Source organism: Papio anubis, chromosome 6 (assembly GCF_008728515.1).
Source record: "Papio anubis isolate 15944 chromosome 6, Panubis1.0, whole genome shotgun sequence".
NCBI lineage: Eukaryota > Metazoa > Chordata > Mammalia > Primates > Cercopithecidae > Papio > Papio anubis.
In genome coordinates this window covers 48,186,086-48,212,082 of record NC_044981.1, presented here as the reverse complement: position 1 = coordinate 48,212,082, position 25,997 = coordinate 48,186,086, and the positions used below count along the sequence as shown (strand labels likewise).

Below are 25,997 nucleotides of genomic sequence, written 5' to 3'. Positions count from 1 at the left end.
AACTTTTGTTTAACAAAAGCTACAACTAAAATAGTTCAAATCATAAGCCACAGACTAAGGGAAGATATTTGTAAAGCATTTGACAATTGCCTTATCAAGAAGATGTAGAGAATTCATATAAGCGAAAAAGGAAAAAAACAGTCAACCTAATTACAACAATGGAAAAAACATTCGATGGAGATTATGCAAAAGATGGGATCAAAGTGGCTGATAAACACGTGCAAATAAGCTCAATATCTTGTTATTAAACAAATATAAATTAAAAACTGCAATGAAATAGCATTACACAAACATAATAGATAAAATTGAAAAAAAATTGAGAATACAAATAATAGGTGAGGATATGAAGCTGACGGGAGTATGATTTGATAAAACTCATTTGGAAAAATATTGGACAATATCTACTAAAGGAAAACATGTGTGTACCATACAGCCCAATAATCCCACTCTGGGGTATGTATCCAAACACACACACATACATACACACACACAGAGTGAATAACAACAGTGTTTACTAAAAGAGGTACAGAGAAAATGTTCATAGTTTTACTTATAATGGTTCCAAACTGAAAATAATCAAAATTCTTATAATTAATAGAATGATTAAATTAATTGTACTGTGTGTATACAGTAGAATACTCTGCAGTTATTAACAAATACAAACTTCTTCACATGCAACATGGATGAATCTCATAAGCATAATAATGAGTGGTGAAAGAGGTTAGACATTGAAAATATATGTTTCACTTATTCAAAGTTTAAAAACTGATGAAACTAATCCTAGTTATATCAAGATAGGTTTTACTTTCGGGGTCTTCAGACTGAAAGGGGTGTACGGGACCTTCTTGGATGTTGGAAATCATCTATATGTTGATTTTGGTCATAGTTACACTAGTATATACATAGTTGTAAATGAATCAAACTATACACTTAAGACTTGCATGCTATGTTATATGTAAGTTACACCTCAGTAACTTTTTTAAACAAATAACAGATTCACTGAGGTGGGGAAGATTAAAAAGAAGATGTATTTTCTTTGGTTAAGGCAAGGAAGGGACTGTTCTTCATGTAAGTGCTGAGAAGGTCATGGTCTAACAATTGAATCTATGAGAGTGCATTCCCCAGGGCATGCCACAGGGCAGTACCCAGCTGTCCTCAGTCTTTTCTCTCATCTTTGATCTTTCCTCTCACAAAATATTAACTTTCAGTTGTTTATGATCTACAAATTTGTCAACAAGAAACACAACCTGAAACTAAAGGGTAAAGAAATACATTTAAATAATGTATCAAGTTGCTGGTATTATTATCTAAAAAATTTTTAAGAGTATTGGCTTAAGATTGCCATTTGTGTATAAAATAATTGTCTTAAGAAGGAATTATGCTAAGGCCAATGAAGTAATGCTTCTTCTTCTGTAATACTTCTGTTCAGAAGAGCTACCTTTACCTGAGTTGAAGCAGCTATGTAATTCTTTGGCTGAAATGACCTACTTAGTTCCTAGATTTGCAATCCTCCAGGCAGTAGAGAATCATTTATTCCATTGGAACACTGAGATAAGATAAGTCCCAGAGGTTGGACTAGGGCTTAGTATCTCAGTCTGGATCTACAGGGTCTTTTATCCTGGACCCATTTATATTTCCACCCTCACAACCTCTGTTCCAGCTCTGAGCTATGCTCTACAATTCTAATCTTTATGTCTACATCTTTCTTACATCAGCAAGATTTGCTATTTGCCAAATGCTCTATTTCCTGCAGTTTTCCATCCCTTCAGCCCTACCCAATTTCGACCCATACCTCTAGGAATTATCCCAGGGCCCAAAATCTGCACTATTATAATTCTGGGGCAACAGAGATACCTTCATAATTTCCTGTATTCAATCCTCGTTCTAAAATGCTTAATTTACTGCTGATGTTGAATTATTAACTTTTACCTTCATATTGTGACTCAGTCACCCACTATTTAGACCTCAAGCAAACAAAAATAATGGCCCTCCTGTTTTTTTGTTTGTTTGTTTGTTTGTTTGCAGCTTCTTTTCTCTGACAAGGTGTAACTTCGAGTATATGCGTTTTACCTATTCATTGACCTCAAGCCAAAACATGGGCTGAAAAATCTAAGGTCCTTTCTTAGCAGTTTCCCTTAGCATAGTTGCCCTAAACTTTGATCAATCAGAATTCATTGGATATGCCAACATGCAAAGTAACCATAATCCCAGGTGACACCGATTATCCCATTATCATTCTCAAGAGATTATACTGAGTTTTCTTCTGGATGCTTTTAGTACTTGCACAGAAAATAAGTTCTGGGATTAATTTACCTAGATTTAGTGTTATATCAAAATCACAGGTAAATTACAAATTAATCATATTTTCAAAATAAAATGGAAATTCTGAGAAAAGCAAGATAATATTTTACATAAATTATGTTTTTACGTGTAAATTCTACTAAGTACTGGATTTGTATATAAGAAAAAAGAAGACTTGAAAGACAAAATCTAAATTATCAGTACCAATTTTTATCTGGTGGAAAACAAATAAATTTGGGAGGGTAGTTCTTGAGCTTTTCATAACAGCTTTTTTGAGGTACAGTTAAGGTACATGTAAGTGTACAATCATGAAAGCATCATAACAATCAAGATAATAAGCACACATCACCCCAAAAAAGTGTCCCTCAGAAAATGTAAAAACAGCAGTATAGATAGCCTCATAATGAGGACTAATATGAATAATAAAATGTCAGAGTATAGGTATATATATATATTTTCTGTATATATATGTGTTTACACATGTATGCAATATATATAATGTAGAGATAAATATGTAAAGTATATATATACTTGTGTGTGTATAGTATATATATAAATGTGTGACTATACATTAATCTACTTTGTGTCAGAACCTCCTTTTCTATTGAAACTTAGTATGTGTATGTATTAATGGGGCACATGTGATATTTTGTTACATCCAAAGGCTGTGTAATATTCAAGCCTGAATATTTGGGTCATCCCTCACCTGGAGTATCATTTCCATGTTTTGAGAACATTTCAAGTCCTCTCTGCTAACTATTTGGAAATATACAATAAGTTGTTGTTAACTATAGTCAACCTACTGTGCTATTAAGCATTGCAGTTTATTCCTTCTATCTAGCTGTATGTTTGCACCCATTAACCAACCTCTCTTTATCCACTCCCACGTGCCTCAACCTACACACTCACCCTTCCCAGTATCCGATATCTATCATTCTACTCTCTGTCTCCATGAGATCAACTTTTTTTCAGCTTCTGTATATGAGTGACAACATACAATATTTGTCTTCCTGTGCCTAGCATATTCACCTAATCTAAGGACCTCCAGTTCTGTCCATGTTGCTACAAATGCATAATTTCATTACTCTTTATGGCTGATAGCATTCTGTTGTGTATATATGCCACATTTTCTTAATCCACTCATCCATTAATGAGCACTTAGATTGATTCCTTATCTTGATTATTGCAAATAGTGCTGAAATAAACATGGGAGTATGGGTATTCCTCTGATATACTCATTTATTTTCTTTTGGATAAATACTCAGTAGAATTACTAGATTGCATGGTACTTCTACTTACATGTTTTCAATCTCCATAATGTTTTCAATACTAATTTATACTCTCACCAACAGCATATAAGAGCTCTTTTTTCACTAGCATCCATAACTAGCATCTGTAATTGTTTGTCTTTTAATAATAGTCATTCTAACTGGAGCAAGATAATATCTCATTGTTGTTTTAATTTGCATTTCCCTGATGATTAATGATGTTGAATTTTTTTCATATATTCTTTGGCCATTCTTATGTCCTCTTTTGTGAAATATCTATTCATCAAAAGTCCTTTCACACTTTTTAATAGGATTATTTGTTTTTTCACTGTTGAGTTGTTTGAGTTTCTTACATATTCTGGATATTAGTGAAGAATATTTGCAAATATTTACTTCCATTAAACACATTGCCATTCACTCTGTTGATTGTTTTCTTTGCTGTGAAGAAGTTTTTAGTTTAACAGTCCCATTTGCCTATTCTTGTTCTTGTCTGTGCTTTTGAGGTCTCAATAATAAAAGCTTTGTCTAGATCAATGTCCTGAAGTTTTCCTATGATTTTTTCTAATAATCTTATAGTTCCAAGATTTGTGTTTAAGTCTTTAATCTATTTTAAGTTTATTTTCACATTTGGTGAAAAATAAGGGTTCACTTTCATTCTTATGCATATGAGCATCCAATTTTTTAGCACCATTAATGAAGAGGATATCCTTTTTCTAATGAATGCTCTTGGTGTCTTTGTCAAAAGTCAGTTGGCTGTATGTATGTGGGTTTATTTCTTGGTTCTCTCTTCCATTTTATTGGTTCTCTCTTCTATGTATCTATTTTTATAGGAATACCTCGATTTTTATTTACTAGAGACTTGTAATATACTTTGAACTCAGGTAGTATCATGAATCTGGTTTTATTCTATTTGCTCAGAATGGCTTTGGCTATTTAAGCTATATTTGGTTCCATTTAATTGTAGGACTTTTTTTCTATTTCTATAGAAAATGACACTGGTATTTTGATGAGAATTGTGTGAATCTGTAGATCGCTTTAGACATTATGGTTATATTAACAAAATTAATTTTTCTAATTCATGAGCATGGGATAACTTTTAGTTATTTGTGTCCTTTTCAATTTCTTTCATAAGACTTTTGCAATTTTCCTTGTAGAATTTTTTCACCTCTTTGGTAAAATTTATCTTTAGGTATTTTATTTGAAACACTACTGATTTTTGCATGTTGATTTTGTATCTTGCAAAGTTATTTAACTTACTTATCAGATCTAAGAATTTGGTGGAGTCTTTAGGTTTTCTAGATATAAGATCATATCATCTGCAAAGAGTGACAATCTGACTTTCTCTTTCCAAATTTGAACACCTTTTATTTCTTTCTCTTGCATGATTTCTCTTGCTAGAACTTCCCAGCACTATATTAAATAAGAGTGCTGAACATGGGCAATGTTGTCTTGTTTTGGGTCTTAGAGGAAAGACATTCAGCTTTTGCCCATTTAGTGTGATGTTAGATGTGGATTTGTCATATATGGCCTTTATTATGTTGTATTATGTTTTGTTTTTTTTTTTTTTTTATGGAGTCTTTCTCTGTCGCCCAGGCTGGAGTGCAATGGCATGATCTTGGCTAACTGCAACCTCCACCTCCTAGGTTCAACTAATTCTCCCACTTCAGCCTCCTGAGTAGCTAGGACTACAGGTACGTGCCACCACGCCGTGCTAATATTTTGTATTTTTAGTAGAGACGAGGTGTCACCGTGTTGCCCAGGCTAGTCTTAAACTCATGACCTCAAGTGATCTGCCCACCTCGGCCTCCCAAAGTGCTGGAATTACAGGTGTGAGCTACTGTGCCTGGCCAAGTTAGATTCTTTCAATGCTTAGTTTGTTGAGAGTTTTTTGTTAGGAAGAGATGTTAAATTTTATCAAACGCTTTTAAGGAGTCTATTGAGATTACCATATGGTTCTTTTCCTTTATTTTGTTAATGTGATATGTCACATTTATTGATTTGCATATGTCAAACCATCCTTGCATCCCTGCTATAAATCCCACTTGATCATTGTCCATTACATTTTACATGTGCTGTTGGATTTGGTTTGTTAGTATTTTGTTAAGGAACTTTGAATCTATGTTCATCAGGGATATTGGCCTATAGATTTCTTCTTTGTTGCATCCTTGTCTGGTTTTGGTATCAGAGTAATGCCAGCCTCTTAGAATGAATTAGGGCAACTTTACTTTTCTTGAAATATTTTGGAATAGTTTGAGAAGAATAGGTGTTAGTTCATCTTTGAAAACTCGGTAGAATTCAGCAGTGAAATCATCTGATCCTGGACTTTTCTTATTGGTAGAGTTTTTATTACAATTCAATGTCATTACTCATTATTGGTCAGCTCTGGTTTCTATTTCTTTCTGGTTCAATCTTGGTAGGTTGTATGTCTCCAGGAGTTCATTTATTTTCTCTAAAATTTTCAGTTGTTAGTATACAGTTATCCATGATTGTCTTGTGGTCTTCTGTATTTCTCTAGTGACAATTGTAATATCTTCTTTTTTTCTGATTTTATTTATTTGGGTCTCCTCTTTTTTATCTTAGTTACTTGGCCTACTGGTTTATCAGTCTTGTTTATATTTTCAAAAGTTCAACTTATTTAATCCTTTGTATTATTTTTTAAAGTCTCTATTTTGTCCAGTTCTGCTCTGAACTTTGTGATTTCTTCTACCAGTTTTGGGTTTGATTTGTCCTTATTTTTTTTTTCATTCTTGAGGTGCATTGTTAGACTGTTTATTTAAAATCTTTCTTTTGTTTGAGGTAGTTGTTTATCACTATAAATTTGCCTTTTAGCACTGCTTTTGCTGTATCCCCATAGGTTTTGGTATGCTGTATTTCCATTTTTATTTGTTTAAAAAAATGTTTGATTTACTCCTTAATTCCTTCCTTGACCCAATGGTCATTCAGGAGTCTGCTGTTTAATTTCCACATTTTTTACAGTTTCCAAAGTTCCTCTTGTTATTGATTTCTAGTTTTATTTCATTGTAGTAAGAGAAGATACTTGACATCATTTCAATGTTTAAAAATTCATTGAGACTTGTTTTGTTTTCTAACATATGGTCCATCCTAGTGAATGTTTCATGTGCTGATGAGAGGAATGTGTACTTTGTAGCTGTTGGATAAAATGTTATATAAATGTCTGTTAGGTTCCTTTGGTTTAATGTACAATTTAAATCCAATGTTTATTTGTTAATTTCTATCTATATGAGCTGTCTAATGCTGAGGGTAGGGTGTTGGAGTCCCCACTATTATCGTATTGGAGTTTATCTCTCCCTTTAGATATAATAATATTTGCTTTATATATCTGGGTGCTCCATTGTTAGGTGTATACATTTAGAATTGTTACTTTCTCTTGCTGAATTGATTCCTTTTTTCATTAAGTAATGACATTCTTTGTCTGCTTTTGCTATTTTGAACTTAAAGTCTGTTTTATCTTATATAAAGATATAATCTATTTCTGCTTGGTTTTGGTTTCCATTTGCATGGAATATCTTTTGATATCCCTTTACTTTCATCTATATCTGTCTTTATAGGTGAGATGAGTTTCTTAAAGATAGAATATAGTTGGGTTATATTTTAATCCACTTAGCCACTCTATATTTTTTAAGTGTAAAATTTAATCCATTTATGTTCAATGTTATCATTGATATGTCATTTTGTTAGTTAATTTCTGGTTGTTTTGTATATTTTTTTGTTTCCTTTTTCTCTTATTGTTTATCATTGTGGTCAGCTGGTTTTACATAGTGATAACATTTGAGTTTTCTCTCTTCCTTATTTGTGTTTGCTCTACCAGTGGGTTTAATACTTTTGTGTGTTTTCATGATGGTAGATATCTTTTCACTTCCATGTGTAGGACTCCTTTAAGCATTACCAGTAGGGCCAGTCTAATGGTAGCAAATTCTCTTAGCTTTTGCTTGTCTGGAATATACGTTTTTTTAATCTTTCATTTATGAAGGATAACTTTCTTGGTTACAGTATCCATAGGTGGAAGTTTCTTTTTTTTTTTCTTTCAGCACTTGTTAAATATATCGTCTCTGGCAGCAGCAGCTGGGTGCAGCAGACACTTCAGGTGGGAAATGTCAATGTGGCTCCAGAGATGTGGATATGCAAGGGCTGTTGGGACCCTGTGCAGAATGCAGCCTGGTTGGGAATACGATCTCAATAAAGGACCCTTCTGTAGCTGCCTAGCACTCAAGGGTGTGTGAAACCCATGGGCCCCACCGTGAACTCTCCTCTGGAACTGTGCCTTTGGGCAGTCTCCAGGCAACTCTTTGGTAGCCTCGGGGCAGGGGGGGTGGTCTGTGAGGGTCTAGAGGCATCCCAATGGCTAGGATGCAGAAGTCCATGATGAAAATGTGCATTAGTGGGAGTCACTCTCTTACCCTTTCCATACATTAAGGAGTCTTTCCAGGCTCCCAGCCAACCCAACTGAACAGACTGCCTTGTTTTTCTCTCCTTCCTTGCTTTAGGTGTTTCATGTCACTTATCTGTTGAATACTAGATGGTCTATTTGGAGTTTAATTATCTACTCCTTATTTTGGTTCTTCTTTGCGGAGAAGGCAAGTGCCAGATGCTTAGTCAGTTATCTCTCCTGAAGCCCCTCCCCTCAGAATCTCCCTTTTATTTTACTTTTTTTTCAGTTACCTCAGGGTTAATATTGTCTGCTTTACTAGATTTTTTGAGGATTAGTAAGAAAAAGGAATATTTCGTCATCTGTGTCACCATATTACAATAAATCTTGAAATGTGAGGCTATGTGAACATTTGGAGGGAGAGAGAAAGGCAAGGAAATAGATAAAAAAGAATGATAAAGGTGAGATTGTTTACATGTGTATGTTCTCTGAAAGAATTGATTTAGAGAGTTCTCTCTCATATTGAGCATGTATGGCAGTCAGCATGGGAAGCGTGAGAGCAGTGGTAAACTACATCATTGGGGGGAAAAGCACGAGTAATTGTCTGCCCTGTATTATTCTGCACAAATCTGGTAACTTGTTCTTTAAGAGTGCTTGCTTTTGTAAAATGAGAACCAAACTGTTAGCCTTTTTTGCTTCTCACACAGCAGGATTAATTCAGAAATAAACTTCGCAGATGGTGAAAAGAAGGTGCCAACCAAATTCAATAATCTATACTTATTAATATCCTAGAGTTAACTAGCTATATTAACTAAAAAGAAAGGAGAGGGTACATTAGCTCTGATTTGTTAGACTCATAATGACAACCATGCTTAGCAAGGTGATCAGATATTATGGAATATCTCTAAGTCACTTACATAAATTAGTAGTACCAAATTACTCCTCTTCTTTGTAGCTGATGGAGAGTTTAAATATAATCTTTCCGTTTCTTATATTAGTTTCCTCTTGCTACTATAACAAGTTATCATAAATTGAATGTTCTAAAATAAATATAGGTTTATTATCCTACTGTTCTGGAGATCAGAAATTCAGATAGGTCTTCCTGGGCTAAAATCAGGATGTCAACAGGGAAACTCTATGGGGAGAATCTGTTTCCTTACCTTTTCCTACTTCCAGAGGCTATCCATATTCTTTAGCTTGCAGTATCTTCCTCTGTCTTCAAATTCAGCATGACTGGTCAAGTCTGCCTCATGCTCATCACTGACATTGACTCTTTTGACTTCCTCTTCAACATTAAATACCCTTGTGATTACATTAGGTCCACCCAGATATTCCAGGAAAATCTCCCTACTTTAATGTTAGCTATTTAGCAGTTTGAATTCCATCTGCCACCTTAATTCCCTTATGTCACACAATATAACATATTCGAAGGTCCAGGGATTAAAACAATTTATATTTTTGAGAATCTACTATCCTTCAAACAACAGTCCTGCCTTCCTATCTGGGTCCTAATGACTAACACATTAAACCTTGTTTGGATCCTAAAGGTTTCTTTTAGGGAAAATATTGCAAACACATGTAAAAGTGGTTTAAATAAAGTTTATTACAAGATGTTATCCTATGAATTGAGAATAATCTAAAATTATGTTATTTTTCTTTTCAGGGATGGAAATTAAACACCTCTTGTTTTTGGTGGTTGCTGCTGCTTGCTTACTGCCTATGTTGTCCATGAAAGTATGTGAGGGTTGGGTTTCATAATTACTTTCTAAATAAAGATAAGAGCTAACACTTTAATAGAATTCACGTCAGAGGCACTGTTGTGAGACTGCTACACCCATTACTCACTTTGTTTTCACAATAGCCCTGTTAGGCAAGTACTCATCTTAATACTATTTTATAAAGGAGAGAACCAAAGAATAGGAAAGTTGAGTCATATGGCCAATATCTGAGGAATAAGACATGGCAGGGCCTGAAATTATACTTAATCAGTTAGCTCCATGGGTCCATATTTATTTCATTGTGGCCTCTCTGGATAATACAGGAAAAAAGCTGAGAATGCAGATGAGCTACATAATTTTTTACTATAACAATAATTTAAAGCATCAAAATTAAATATAAAATGGAAAGGTGCCAACAGCACAAAGAGTGACATGAGGAGCTGATTAGCAGTTTGAATTCCATAGGCTACCTTAATCTCACTAATAATTAAAAACAATAACTTCAACAGTCACAAAACAGAAGTAGAACACACAATGACATAATATTCTATGATCAGCCAACAATATTCACTTTTAAATAACTTCAATGATATAAAGAAAATAATATATATTTTAATTTACCCAAAATTTTATGACAAACTGAAGTAAATAACCTTGGTATAGAAAATGAGTGATATAGAAAAAACCATGGTATAGAAAACCTTGGTATAGAAAATATTTTCATAGGCCAGGTAGAGAAGTAAGAAATAAAAGGCACTTAGTTTTATTGTGGAAAGAAAATCCATATGCAGTAGGCTATTAGGGTGTTGGTTTGGTATTTGAATCCTATTACTCACTCCTCTTCCCCAAAGAGAGACTAGGTGGAGCTCCTGTTTAATGCCCAGTAATCCTCCAGTAAGTTGGAATTAGTGTCCTGAATTAGAGTCCTAAATAAGACTTCTTCCTTCCCTCTGATTCTCTGACCATTTTACTTCCCCAGTGTGGACGGGTGATCTTCATGCTTCATAATAAGGAAAAAGCTAATCTGAAGTGTAGCCACCTTTCCAGAGGAACGGGAAAAGGGCAAACAGTCAGAAACCTATGTTTGCCATTAAGACCTAGTACTAGGCTGTCTAGACCACTTAGGCCAAATTCTGGGAAACAGCCTAACTCAGATTGTCATGTGAAAGATGAAATTAGCATCGCTAGTTAAAAGTCCAGAGCAAAGAGTAGATAAGTAGAACTCCACCCATCCAAGGGAAACCATACCCAATCCGCTTTTGACCAAGAATATAAAAGAAAAAGTAGAAGGCATTGATAAAACAATATTTTTATGCTTTATAACAGAGATCTATTAGAATATTTTCATACAATTTTGTAGACAGTTTGGTCATAAAATAAAGGCTTAAGAATTTTAAATTTAAACAAGAAGATAAATTAAGCCCCCAACACAAATTTATTACATAAACTTTAAACATGAGTCTCAGTTAAAGTAAATAATGTGCTCCAATTTGCCAACAAAAATAGTATTATGCTTTATTTTTTTCAGATTCCAGGTAGAAATCAAATGGACTAACCATCAGACCTGAATTGTATTTTAAACTTCCACAAGTGGCAGTGTTTGCTGGGATATTAAGCATCTAATTTAACAGAAATTGTTTTTACTTTTTATATAGGTAGTTTTCCACGACAATCTGGTAGATGTTACACAAATCGTTTTCTTAAGGAAAACTATAGAGAGTTATGATCAGATAACAGGCAGGCTGAATCTTCTCTGAGTTAATTAGAGACTTCTCTGAGCACATGGTATACCTGGGATCTGAAGAATAAGTTGGCCTTGCAAACTAACAAGATGTACTATCAAAGATACAGGCATGGGCAAATATTCTATGGCAGGAAGGAAACTGGCACATTCAGATAACTAAAAAAAAAAAAATTAATGTGACTACAGCAGAGATAAGGGCACATATCCTAGATAGAGGCTGAGAATAAACAGAATATTCAAAGGCCTTGTTAAAGATTTTAGTTTCTCTTTCTATGAATGGTAAACTGTTGAAGACTTTTAACAGTAAAGTAACTCCATTGTGTCTATGTTTTAAAATTTTTGCTCTCAATGATGACTGGAGACTGGATTATGGAAGAATGGATCAAGGAGTGGGACAGAGAATGTAGATGTAGTAAAGCATTAGTGGATTCAGGAAGGCCAGTGGAAAGCTAGACAGTAGCCACAATCAGTCCAGGTGAAAGAAACAGAGAAGTCTGAAAGGAAAGAGAAAAATAAAGAGAGTGTTTTGTTCCTCACACCAAAAGAAAGACTATTTCTACACTGAAAGCTTAGTGAGAGGAGTCAGCTGCCAATAAACGAAGCAGAATAAAGTCATTAAAACAATATTGCATATGCAAATTGAGCTTGTCAGAGACCTTAATAGGAATATTTTTAATGGAGGCAGTTCCCAACTTAAACCTCATTGCCATTTTGTATGAGATAATTATTTGTTTCAGGGAGGGCTGTCCTGGGCCTTGCAGGAATTTAGCAGCAGCATCCTTGCTCTCTATTCTAAGATGGCAATCTTATCTCCCCCTATCATGCCCATCATGACAACTTCAAATTTCTCCAGACATTGCCTAATGCCTAAGCAGCAGGGGAGGTGGATCGCCTAGGATAGAGAACATATTATTGAAAAAACGGGGGGAGGTAAATGCAAGGCTCTATTACTTGGGCAATTGTACACAGCCAGAGTTGGCAATATTTTCCAGAATATAGATAGGGAAAGAGAGCAGAGACAGAGAACAATAGTTGAATGGGAAAGTGAGGTAAACGAAGAGGTGTTTGCTTGTTTATTTGTTTTAAGATATAAGCAGCATGCAGCTAGGCATGGTGGTGCATGCCTATAATCCTAGCTACTTGGGAGGTTGAGGCAGGAGAATCACTTGAGCCTGGGCGGTAGAGGCTGCAGTGAAGGTGATGCTACTGCACTCCACTCCAAGCAACAGAGCAGGACTTCTTCTCAAAAAAAGATATAAGCTGCATAATCATAAGTAAACAGGTCTGGGAAGGGAGAAAAAAAAAAAAAGAGTGGCTGACAGCAAACGAAATGAAAAATAATGTAAGATTTGGGGAAAAGGTAGAAGAGAATGGACTAAATAACACTGTTGGAGAGTTGAGCCTTAGAAAGATTAGAAAGAATGACCCATTCACTTGTACCACAGAAGAAGAGGAAAGAAAGCAGACAGATACAGGTAGATTGACAGACTGGGTAAGACAGTTGAAGCAGCTGCCCTCTGATTGCTTCTCTTTACTGAGGGAAGAAGGATGTTTCACAATCTGTTGAGAGAAGGTAGTTGTGAATAGAGGAGAGTGCAAAAGTTCTACAGTAATGTGGAGGGTGACAGAGTGAGTTAACCAAACAATTCATTAGAATTGATTAGCAGAATTAAGGAACTATTTGAGGTCAATCTTACTGATTTGGGGTCATGCAGATGTGTGTTGTGTTGTTTTTTGAGACATTTTTTCTGGCAATGCTCAGCTGATAGAACAGGCAGGAGAATTGTCAGTCTCATCCAAAGTTGGGGTGTTTTAGTTAGGCATTTCTAGATGATGGTGTGCAGACAAAAGATTAAATATTGCAAAATGAGAGTTGTGAAATTAGAGAACACAGATAGAGATGAAAGGAAAGACAAGAGATGGCTAGTAGAGAAAATGAAGAATGAGTTAGCAGGCTCAATTATATTGAAGAACAGTCAGAATGTCTGATCATGGCAACTTGGAAGAACAGGAGATTCTGATCAGGCAGGGAAATGCTTGACCAGGTGATTTGAGAGGTATGATGTTTTGGGATGTAGTGAGATACAGTTGGTGACCATTAAAGTGAGGATAAAGATGATTGAAAGAGAAGTCTAGAGGAGGAAGATTTTAAGGGCCTGAGACATCAAAGGGTTGGATTCATCCATGTGAATATTAAAGTCCTTTGAGTTGACTTCAGAAATCTGAATGGAAAAGATGAATTCGTTTCAGGAAACACAATTTCCAGGAAAGAGAGGAAGTAGGAAAAAAAACATGATAAGATGTTAAATAAATGTTCAAGACTGAGGTGTGAGAGGCAAATGTCATGAGTTTCCATACGGCAAAGGTTTTCAGAGGAGCAAGGAGAGTTGTAATCTGGAAATGGTATGTGGAATCATGTAGGTCCTCAGCCTTTCCTCTAGTCCAAATCAGAGTGACTTGCAATGTGAGAAAAAAAAATAACACCATGTGAATATGTCCATAGAGACAGTCTCTAGAGGAGTCTTCTGAATTCCATATTTAAGTTTTCTTCCTATACCCTGAACTGTTGATATAAATGACAGTGAATACTTCTTTATTTGTGTAAGTTATGGTGCTAGATCTTATGCATTCATAAATTGTGCTGGTGGTCATGTGGTATTAAGGAAGCAACAGACACCCCTCACATTATAGTACATTAGTTCTGCTACATTTTTTTAAAAAGGTATGAAGTATATGTGATATCACACACACACACACACACACATAAAATAATGCTCTTTATAGCGATTAATGCTAAACTAAATACTTTGGTCATGTATTTTTCTTCTTAGTGAGTTTCAGAATAAAAAATAAATAAATGAAAAGAACAGTCACGAATTCAAGATTGTAGGCTGAATTTGAATTCTATGTTATACTCTCTCACACATACACTTGAGAGTATTGATGTTTTCTCATACCAACAGGAAGAAGACACAGAATTTGTGTTGATAGCACTTGCGGCTTTGTCCTCAGTAATGAATTTCTTAGTTTGGGTTCTCCCAGACACACACCACTAGACAAGGGTTCAAGTGGAAGTAGTTTATTTGGGAAGCAGAGAGTACAGTTGTTGCAGGGTGGGAGGTGTGTGGAGAATAAGCCAGAGAAGTAAGTAACAGGCGTGCTTTGAAGATATCTTCCTTTGTGGATCTTATTGCCCAATAAAAAGTGCTTCATCATGGTCCAAAGTATGAACCTGGAAAAATCCTAATCACAGGATAAACAGTGCATTATTCCGAAGACTAATGTAATGTCATCCTGATGTTCAGAAATCCTCAAAACTAGTACTGGAGAAATGGAATCCAATATAATGAGACACTATAAATTTGAAAATGCTATAAATCACTGTTTAATATAAACTTAATTTGCATTGCCTATAGGTCTGCAAAATATATGTGACAAATTCCACTTCAAAGAAGTAACACTAATTAATATTTTTCTGGTAACAGAGGAAATCAGCTAAAAAACAATTTAATAAGCTCCTCACTGACTTGCCAAATGTACAACAAGAGATCGTTAATATACACAACACTCTCAGAAGAGGAGTAGTTCCACCAGCCAGCAACATGCTGAAGATGGTAAGATCGAACAATAGCAACAACCATGATGGCAATAATAGTAGTGGTGTTTACTGAGTTTTTATTAAGTTCTACGCACTTTCAAAGTGCTAAAAGTTTTATCTTCACAACAAATATTTTACGTAGCAGAAGAAAGAGAGACCCAGAGAAGGTAAGTAACTTTCTGATGATTGTATGGTTAGTCAAGGACAGAGCTCAGCCAGCCTAGCTTCATTCCTCAATACTCTAAGACAGTGCTTCTCAGCCTTTCATGTACTCAAGAATTACCTGAAGAACTTAGTAAAGCACACTTTCTTGGTGTCTGATATCCTGATTCAGGAGGTCTGACCTGGAGACCGCCACAAGCTCCCAGCTGATGCTGATGCTGCCAGTATATACGACAAATATTGATCAACAAGTTATCCATGCATTTCATAGCTGTCTTCATTGGGCAGTAGTCCAGAGGCTAAGACACTCTTCCTAGAGTTAAAATGTCCAGATATCTAGTTAGTTGATGTGGCCAGGTAAATAAATATTGGCAAATTTATCCACCAGTTTCATTGCACCCATAAATTTATCCTCCAGTTTCATTGCAACATTGCATACCAATGTTGGTATCTCATCAACATTGCATCCCATAAAGAGGAAGAGAAATTCTTTCATTATAAACCTGCTATGCTCTGCTACAAGACAAATTTAGGGAAGTCTCAGGTGTTTAGGTGATTACTCTCACATTTGTTATCCAGCAGCATCACTCAGTTTCATGAGCACCCTCAGCCTGTTTCCTTGAACCCTGGACCAGCCTATAGCAACAAGGGTTAGAAATAGTGCAGGCTGTGGAGGGTGATTCTAAGGAACACCTTTCTCTTACAAATGATGAAGAGGATGAAACAAGGAAATAGATAAATGATTTTGAGATTTATCTCTTAATCGTTTTAAAATCCAAAGAGGTATTTGAACTAAAGATAAAAATCAATAGCTTTCATAGGCATTCCTGCATGGTGTTGTAGCAAACATACATGTTGTGTTTATTATTTACAGGCATTTTTCAAATACCTTGTTACATTAGCTCATTGCATTCTTCCAATACAATTTTCTTCATTTTACATATTATGACACTGAACCTAAGGAAAATTGAGGAGCTTATTCAAAATCTTAAGAACTGGGGCCCAGATTAAAATGCAAGTGGGCCAGATCCAAGGAGCTGGAGAAGTAGAGTCCAAATTCCTTGGTTGCCAGATGAGCAAATAAGTTTACCTAGGAGGTACAAACAAGGTTAAAGAAACGTGAAAAAATATAGCCTCTGATTTGAGATTGGAGATGAAAGGCAAATACAGAAGAAAAACTGGAAACAATATAAGAATGCATATATTCCAGCGCTAAGGTACAAAGGTATGAAATGTCAACAAGATGATAAAAGTAAGTGTACCAGTAAAACTGAGAAATATTTCAAAAGAAATATGAGGGTTCAGCTGGTCCACAAACAATGCATAGGACATATATAGGATTAGAAGTAGCAACAGCAAATTTAAGGAACAATAGGACTGAAGAGTTAACCGCAATTACCAGGCAGAGATTTTGTTAAAAAAAATAGTTTCTGAACACAATATTATAACCAAAGCAGAGTCACTTGTTAAAGCTGAAATTCTGAGCTTTGGTATGATCATAGTACAAACTTCAATTTTAATTGTGAATATGTCTCAAAAAAGGAGTATCTCACCAACATTAATCAGAGGTAACGTCCTATACAGCTTCTTCAAAGTGCAAACGTCCTGCTATATTTTAACCAGATAAGTTCCGGTTCCCGTAGGTTTTCTTTGCTAGTGAATGCCATGGTATTCCCCCAGCCCAGAGAGCCTATACACTGGTAGATGTGTTGTGTCATTTCTGCTCAAAAGTTAGACATAGCCATAACTAAAATAATTTTTTTTTTTTCTTGAAACGATCAAAACCTGCAAAACCGTGGTTTTACCCAGTGCTAAGCGAATGAGTTATTTAATTCGTCTCATTCAACCCCAAGGGTAATTCAAAAAGTTGACCACAAGATGGCAGCAAATACATATAATAATTAAACTTTACATGCTCAGGACGATACTGAAAATGAATGTCCTCCAAACAGTCTAAAGAGTAGCTGAATGATTTACATAAAAACTTATAGTAAAAACAAACTCTACACCTTCTGTTGGCAATGTGTTATATGCACATATAAGGATATTCTTTTAAATGGATGTATATGCTGCTGAACACCAGGCGTTCAGCCAAGGTATAGTTGCTTGCAGCACAGAAAGCCAGTCACTAGATGAGTATTGTCCATTGCCTGAGAAGAAAGACTTTGTTGTGGGTGATGTCAGCCTGTCAAATCCTTCCCTCTCCCTAACCAACCAAAGTTACAGGTTTATATAGGAGGGACGGAAGACAGGAGGGACAAGAAAGAGGAGCTGGTCGACAGGTAGTAGCTGTGTCTCCTTGCCCAGGTGTGGTGATCAGGAAAGCCTCAGTTCCCTGCTACCACCTGAGGGGCCTGATGGTGGGTTTCCTGACAAAGGAACTCAGATAAGACAAATGTTCATAGGCTCAGTTCTTTGTAAAAATTAGGCAGTTTCATATACACCACAATGATAGAAGAATGTTAGAGAGATCGTTTACCACGGAGTGTCATACTTACAGATGCAGAATTTCTCCCTTTCTGCATTGGGAGAATAGCTGTTACTTACTCATACCTGACCAAATGCTTCAACTCAGCGTAGTTGATGCACACTGAGATTCAAGAACACATACTCTAAAGCCATCCTAAGTGGATTCAAATTCTTATTTTGTCAATTATTTGTAGTATGACCCCCTAAAAGTTACTTAACATCTCTGTGCCTTAGTTACCTTATTTACAAATGGATATAATATTATCTCTTTTGTAGAGTTGCTATGAGGTTAAAGTGAGAGAAGATACACACAAAATTGGTGACAGATTCTGCCATGTGGAGTTAGCTTCCATTTTTGTTATTCATAATTTTAGATATAAATGTGACTGTGTCCTTGCTTCTTTTTTTTTTTTTGAGACGGAGTCTCGCGCTGTCGCCCAGGCTGGAGTGCAGTGGCCGGATCTCAGCTCACTGCAAGCTCCGCCTCCCGGGTTCACGCCATTCTCCGGCCTCAGCCTCCCGAGTAGCTGGGACTACAGGCGCTGCCACCTCGCCCGGCTATTTTTTGTATTTCTTAGTAGAGACGGGGTTTCACCGTGTTAGCCAGGATGGTCTCGATCTCCTGACCTCGTGATCCGCCCATCTCGGCCTCCCAAAGTGCTGGGATTACAGGCTTGAGCCACCGCGCCCGGCCTGTGTCCTTGCTTCTAATCACAGCCATCATTTATTCAATACATAAGATTTATCACATCTTAGTTGTATTCCTTGGATTATCACATTTGAACAAACCTTTGGGCATAAATTACAGCTAACAGTTTCCAGACGGATAAACTGAGATTCAAAGAGATAAAATAACATGTCTGAGTTTAAACTACAAATAAATTACTAGGTAACTCTGGTCTGTTTCCCTGGAAGCATTTACTTAAATTCTCTACTACATCTGTGAGAGAATCTATCTCTGAATGTAATAACCAAATTTTGAATTTGTGAATTCAAGGGCCAACATAATAAATTGAAATTGTTATCTTTCTCTTTCTACTAGAACGTTTAATAGTAATCTCATTATTTATATTTCTAGTTGATACAATGGAAGATATTATATCTCATGGATTATTAGAAACAATAAATTAGAATCTTATGAAAATATTAATTGGACCATGTGCTTGTTTTTTTTTTTTTTTTCTTTCCACTACAGAGTTGGAGTGAAGAGGCTGCACAAAATGCCAGAACTTTTTCACGCTATTGTGATATGACAGAGAGCAACCCCCTTGAGAGGAGACTTCCAAGTAAGTGTGTGTCTCTATGACCCGCCTTTGGACTAAAAAGAAAAAAAAAATAGTAAAACAGGGATTGTTATGTACCCTGATGAAAGTAAATTAAGTCATCTAGATTTCCTTGTTTGCACTGGGTCATACATGGCAGTGAGTTGTGGACTATTACACTGTTTTTAACTCATGAATTTTTAAGGTTTATACCTTTAAGTTTTCAGATTCCAAGTTCTGCAGTTTTCAGATTCCAAGCTCTGACCATCAGGAGAAATGAATCAAAACTCTCAGTATTGCAGAAGAGTGGAGTGAGCAGCTAGAGACCTAGGTCTCCATTCTGTGTAGTTACTTTAGCTACTGAACAATAACACCAGGGGATCTTCTTAGCTTTGGAACGGTAATGCAGTTGAGAAATAAGTTATATGCAGCCCTGCACAGCTGCCCATAAGATAATTTTAGGTGCTCAAAAATGAGCCCATCTTTTTTTTTTTTTTTTAATACTTTAAGTTCTAGGGTACATGCGCACAACGTGCAGGTTTATAACATATGTATCCTTGTGCCATGTTGCTGTGCTGCACCCATCAACTTGTCAGCACCCATCAACTTGCCATTTACATCAGGTATAACTCCCAATGCCATCCCTCCCCCCTCCCCCCTCCCCATAATAGCTCCCGGTGTGTGATGTTCCCCTACCCAAGTCCAAGTGATCTCATTGTTCAATTCCCACCTATGAGTGAGAACATGCGGTGTTTGGTTTTCTGTTCTTGCAATAGTTTGCTGAGAATGATGGTTTCCAGCTGCATCTATGTCCCTACAAAGGACACAAACTCGTCCTTTTTTATGGCTGCAGAGTATTCCATGGTGTATATGTGCCACATTTCCTTAATCCAGTCTGTCACAGATGGACATTTGGGTTGATTCCAAGTCTTTGCTATTGTGAATAGTGCTGCAATAAACATACGTGTGCATGTGTCTTTATAGCAGCATGATTTATAATACTTTGGGTATATACCCAGTAATAGGATGGCTGGGTCATATGGTATTTCTAGTTCTAGGTCCTTGAGGAATCGCCATACTGTTTTCCACAATGGTTGAACTAGTTTACAATCCCACCAACAGTGTAAAAGTGTTCCTATTTCTCCACAGCCTCTCCAGCACCTGTTGTTTCCTGATTTTTGAATGATTGCCATTCTAACTGGTATGAGATGATATCTCATTGTTGTTTTGATTTGTATTTCTCTGATGGCCAGTGATGATGAGCATTTTTTCATGTGTCTGTTGGCTATATGAATGTCTTCTTTTGAGGAATATCTGTTCATATCCTTTGCCCACTTTTTGATGGGGTTGTTCTTTTAATTGTGATGTTAGAGTGTCAATTTTAGATCTTTCCAGCTTTCTCTTGTGGGCATTTAGTGCTATCAATTTCCCTCTACACACTGATTCAAATGTGTACCAGAGATTCTGGTATGTAGTATATTTGTTCTCATTGGTTTCAAAGAACATCTTTATTTCTGCCTTCATTTCGTTATGTACCCAGTAGTCATTCAGGAACAGGTTGTTCAGTTTCCATGTAGTTGAGTGGTTTTGGCTGAGTTTCTTAATCCTGAGTTCTAGTTTGATTGCACTGTGGTCTGAGAGACAATTTGTTATGATTTCTGTTCTTTTACATTTGCTGAGGAGTGCTTTACTTCCAACTATGTGGTCAATTTTGGAATAAGTGTGATGTGGTGCTGAGACGAATGTATACTCTGTTGATTTGGGGTGGAGAGTTCTGTTGATGTCTATTAGGTCCACTTGGTGCAGAGATGAGTTCAATTCCTGGATATCCTTGTTAACTTTCTGTCTCATTGATCTGTCTAATGTTGACAGTGGGGTGTTGAAGTCTCCCATTATTATTGTATGGGAATCTAAGTCTCTTTGTAAGTCTCTAAGGACTTGCTTTATGAATCTGGGTGCCCCTGGATTGGGTGCATATATAGTTAGGATAGTTAGCTCTTCCTGTTGAATTGATCCCTTTACCATTATGTAATGGCCTTCTTTGTCTCTTTTGATCTTTTTTGGTTTAAAGTCTGTTTTATCAGAGACTAGTATTGCAACCCCTGCTTTTTTTTGTTCTCCATTTGCTTGGTAGATGTTCCTCCATCCCTTTATTTGGAGCCTATGTGTGTCTCTGCATGTGAGATGCGTCTCCTGAATGCAGCAAACTGATGGGTCTTGACTCTTTATCCAATTTTCCAGTCTGTGTCTTTTATTTGGACCATTTAGTCCATTTACATTTAAGGTTAATATTGTTATGTGTGAATTTGATCCTGTCATTATGACGTTAGCTGGTTATTTTGCTCGTTAGTTGATGCAGTTTCTTCCTAGCATCGATGGTCTTTACATTTTGGCATGTTTTTGCAATGGCTGGTACTGGTTGCTCCTTTCCATGTTTAATGCTTCCTTCAGGATCTCTTGTAGGGTAGGCCTGGTGGTGACAAAATCTCTAAGCATTTGCTTGTCTGTAAAGGATTTTATTTCTCCTTCACTTGTGAAACTTAGTTTGGCTGAATATGAAATTCTGGGTTGAAAATTCTTTTCTTTAAGAATGTTGAATATTGACCTCCACTCTCTTCTGGCTTGGAGAGTTTCTGCTGAGAGATCTGCTGTTAGTTTGATGGGCTTCCCTTTGTGGGTAACCCGACCTTTCTCTCTGGCTGTCCTTAACATTTTTTCCTTCATTTCAACTTTGGTGAATCTGACAATTATGTGTCTTGGAGTTGCTCTTCTCGAGGAGTATCTTTGTGGCGTTCTCCGTAGTTCCTGAATTTGAATGTTGGCCTGCCTTACTAGGTTGGGGAAGTTCTCCTGGATGATATCCTGAAGAGTGTTTTCCAACTTGGTTCCATTTTCCCCCTCACTTTCAGGCACCCCAATCAGACGTAGATTTGGTATTTTCACATAATTCCATACTTCTTGAAGGCTTTGTTCATTTCTTTTTCCTCTTTTTTCTCTAGACTTCTTTTCTCAGTTCATTTCATTCATTTGATCTTCAATCGTTGATACACTTTCTTCCAGTTGATCAAGTCAGTTACTGAAGCTTGTGCATTTGTCACGTATTTCTCATGTCATGGTTTTTATCTGTGTCAGTTCGTTTATGGCCTTCCCTGCATTGATTATTCTAGTTATCCATTCTTCCACTCTTTTTTCAAGATTTTTAGTTTCTTTGCACTGGTTACGTAGTTCCTCCTTTTGCTCTGAGAAGTTTGTCGACTGAAGCCTTCTTCTCTCAACTTGACAAGTCATTGTCCACCCAGCTTTGACTCCACCCAGCTTTGATCCGTTGCTGGTGATGAACTGCATTCCTTTGGAAGGGGAGATGCGCTCTTATTTTTTGAATTTCCAGCTTTTCTGCCCTGCTTTTTCCCCATATTTGTGGTTTTATCTGCCTTTGGTCTTTGATGTTGGTGATGTGCTGATGGGGTTTTGGTGTGGGTGTCCTTTCTGTTAGTTAGTTTTCCTCCTAACAGTCAGGACCCTCAGCTGTAGGTCTGTTGGAGATTGCTTGAGGTCCACTCCACACCCTGTTTACCTGGGTGTCAGCAGCGGAGGCTGCAGAAGATAGAATGTTGCTGAACAGCGAGTGTTCCTGTCTGATTCTTGCTCTGGAAGCTTCATCTCAGGGGTGTACCCCGTCGTATGAGGTGCGGGGTGTCAGTCTGCACCTCGTGGGGGATGTCTCCCAGTTAGGCTACTCAGGGGTCAGGGACCCACTTGAGCAGGCAGTCTGTCCTTTCTCAGATCTCAACCACCGTGTTGTGAGATCCACTGCTCTCTTCAAAGCTGTCAGACAGGATCATTTACATCTGCACAGGTTTCTGCTTCTTTTTTTCAGCTGTGCCCTGTCCCCAGAGGTGGAGTCTACAGAGACAGGCAGGCCTACTTGAGCTGCTGTGGGCTCCACCCAGTTCGAGCTTCCCAGCGGCTTCGGCTTCATTTACCTACTTAAGCCTCAGCAATGGCGGGCGACCCTCCCCCAGTCTCGCTGCTGCCATGCAGTTAGATCTCAGACTGCTGTGCTAGCAATGAGGGAGGCTCCCTAGGTGTGGGACCCTCCTGGCCAGGTGTGGGATAAAATCTCCTGGTGTGCCGTTTGCTAAGACGCTTGGTAAAGCACAGTATCAGGGTGGGAGTTACCCTATTTTCCAGGTGTTGTGTGTCTCAGTTTCCCTTGGCTAGGAAAAGGGATTTCCTTCCCCCTTGCACTTCCCAGGTGAGGTGATGCCTCGCCCTGCTTCAGCTCTGGCTGGTCGGTCTGCTCCAGCTGACCAGCACTGATTGTCTGGCACTCCCCAGTGAGATGAACCTGGTACCTCAGTTGAAAATGCAGAAATCACCCATCTTCTGTGTCGCTCACGCTGGGAGCTGAAGACTGGAGCTGTTCCTATTCGGCCATCGTGCTCCGCCCTCCCGAGCCCATCTTAAAGCATATAGATTAGGTAACTTACTGCTAGTTTCCACGAAATAAATTTTTAAAAAAATTATTACTTATGTGTTACACTATTTTTGTGTTGCTATAAAGAAATACCTGAGCCTGGGTAATTTATTAAAAAGAGATTTAATTAGCTCATAACTCTGTGGGCTGTACAGGAAGCATGGCACCCACATCTACCTGGCTTTTGGTGAGACCTTAGGAAGCTTACAATCATGGCAGAAGGTGAAGGGCGAGCAAGTGTCTTACATGGTGAGAGAGGGAGCGAGAGAGAGAGAGTTGGGGGGTGCCACGCACTTTTAAACAACCAGATCTCTTGAGAACCCACTCACCATTATGAAGACAGCACTGAGTTATTTGAGGAATCCGCTACCACGAGGTAAACATCTCCACCCAGGCCTCACCTTCAACACTGAGATTACATCTCAACATGAGATTTGGAGGGGACATCCAAACTATATCACCTTCACTCAGGAATACACATTATATTTTAACATGAGAATCTTTTCAAAATTAAGATGTTTTAAAAATGCTAACTCACATTTATATCTACAGAATATTTGGAATCTTGGTCCAATGTTTTTGAGCAGTGAAATAGCAAAGTGGTTCCTGCCTGCCTTAAGAAAAGGCAGATACTCCTGACTACCATGTTCAACCAAAAGCCCACACCATACATGAATGGCTAAATAAACAAATGATTATTCAACATCTTTGTATTGTGAACACCTGTGTGTAGCTTCTTTTAAGCCATAGACCCTGTTAAAACTCTTAGGCTTCTCTGATTTGGTTTCACCTATCTAAAGCAGCTTGGAAGCAGCAGAGACTGAAATGTTGATTGATTTGATTTCAAAATGTGTTCATCACCTACTATCAACTTTTCACTAAACTTGAGTACCATATGCTCATTCATCAATGAGAAAGAAGGCTTTCAGCAGGGATACAACAGATTTTACTTCCTCTCAGAAGATGTTGTCAAGATGATTAGTGAACCATTCACAAAATAAAAATGAGGAAAGTCTCCTTGTATACTATTTCCCATTTGTTCAGAGTATGACCCAGCCCGTTTTCTCATTTCAGATACCTTTTGCGGAGAAAATATGAATATGACATCTTATCCTGTATCATGGTCCAGTATAATTGGAGTCTGGTACAGTGAGTCTAAATATTTCAAATATGGACTATGGCCATCAACGGATGATGACATAAGTACTGACCGGTACACTCAGGTAACCTGTGTGCTGGCAAACATGCACATTGTTTAAGAGATAAGCATGTGTGTGGAAACGTAGGTGAGAAACAACCGAAAATAATTCCCTTCTTATGGCAATCTTTACTGAATTTACTGAGTTCCTCTTATAATTTGGAATAGAAGGAATTGTTCTGTTCAAAATATGGCTCAGAGAAGATGCCTAACTTCTCAGTTTCCTTCTTTACTCACTAGATTTTCCAGAAACTCACAAAATCATAAGATGTCAATCTAATTTGATATTGGTAGTATTTGTAAAAGTGAAAATAATGGTACCTTAAAATACAGGGAAACCCCTGATTTCTAACTTTAGTTTTATTGTGGTAAAAAATACATTTTAAAAATTACCATTTTAACCATTTTAAATGGTTTCGTGTTCAGCATTAATGTGGCATGAATGTTCAGTGGCAATAAGTCCACTCAGATGGTTGTGCAACCCCATCATCAGAATATTGTCATTTTCCCAAACCGAAACTCTGTACTCATTAAACAATACCTTCCAATCCTCCCCCAAACCTCTGGCAACCACCACTCTACTTTCTGTCTCTGTGAACAATTTCACTACTCAAAGTACCTCATAACTTTGGAATTATATGATATTTGTCCTTTTGTGTCTGCTTTATTTCACTTAGCATAATATATTAAATCTGTGCTCATCCATGTTGTAGCGTGTGTCAGAATTGTATTCTTTTTTAAAGGCTAAATAGTATTTCACTGTATGTGTATATCACCTTTTGCTTGTCTGTTCTGATGGGCATTTGAGTTGTTTCCATTTTTTTGGCTATTGTGAATAATACTGCTTTAAACATTGGTGTGAAAATATCTGTTTGAGTGCTTGCTTTCAATTGTTTTGGGCATATGCCAAGGAGAGGAATTACTGGATCATATGTGAATATTATGTTTATTATTTGAAAAACTGGAGTACTATTATATTTTCTGTTGCAGCTGCACCATTTTATATTCCCACCAGCAATTTACAAAATTTGCAATTTCTTCACATCTTTGCTCTATCAGTCTGCTTAGGATGCCATAACAAAATACCACAGCTAGGTGGATTAAACAACAGAAATTTATTTTCCCACATTCTGGATCCTAGAAGTCTATGATCTTAATAGAGCATAGTCAGTTTCTAGTGAAAGCTTTCTGCCTGACACCTTGTCATAATGTCCTAACACGGCTTTTTCCCAGTGCAAAAGTGGAGCCAGAGAGAATCAAGGATAGAGACAGAGACAAGAGAGACCATAAGAGCAAGCTGTCTAGCATCTGTTCGTATAAGGACACATCCTACTGGAACAGGGCCCAAGTCATATGACTTTATTTAATCTTAATTATTTCCTTAGAATCTCTATTTTCAAATACAGCTACACT

General features: G+C 37.1%; 1 protein-coding gene across 1 annotated transcript in view; it reads left to right on the top strand.

Moving 5' to 3' along the window:
• The first annotated feature begins 6,657 nt into the window (after window positions 1-6,657).
• The window catches only part of CRISP1 (cysteine rich secretory protein 1), a 37,693-nt gene continuing 18,353 nt past the window's right edge, over window positions 6,658-25,997 (top strand). Inside the window, exons 1-4 of the mRNA XM_021937360.2 lie at window positions 6,658-9,690; window positions 14,904-15,032; window positions 18,843-18,933; window positions 24,461-24,609. Of these exons, the coding sequence (XP_021793052.2) occupies window positions 9,601-9,690; window positions 14,904-15,032; window positions 18,843-18,933; window positions 24,461-24,609 (459 nt within the window). The 5' untranslated portion in view covers window positions 6,658-9,600. The remainder of the gene's footprint in view (window positions 9,691-14,903; window positions 15,033-18,842; window positions 18,934-24,460; window positions 24,610-25,997) is intronic.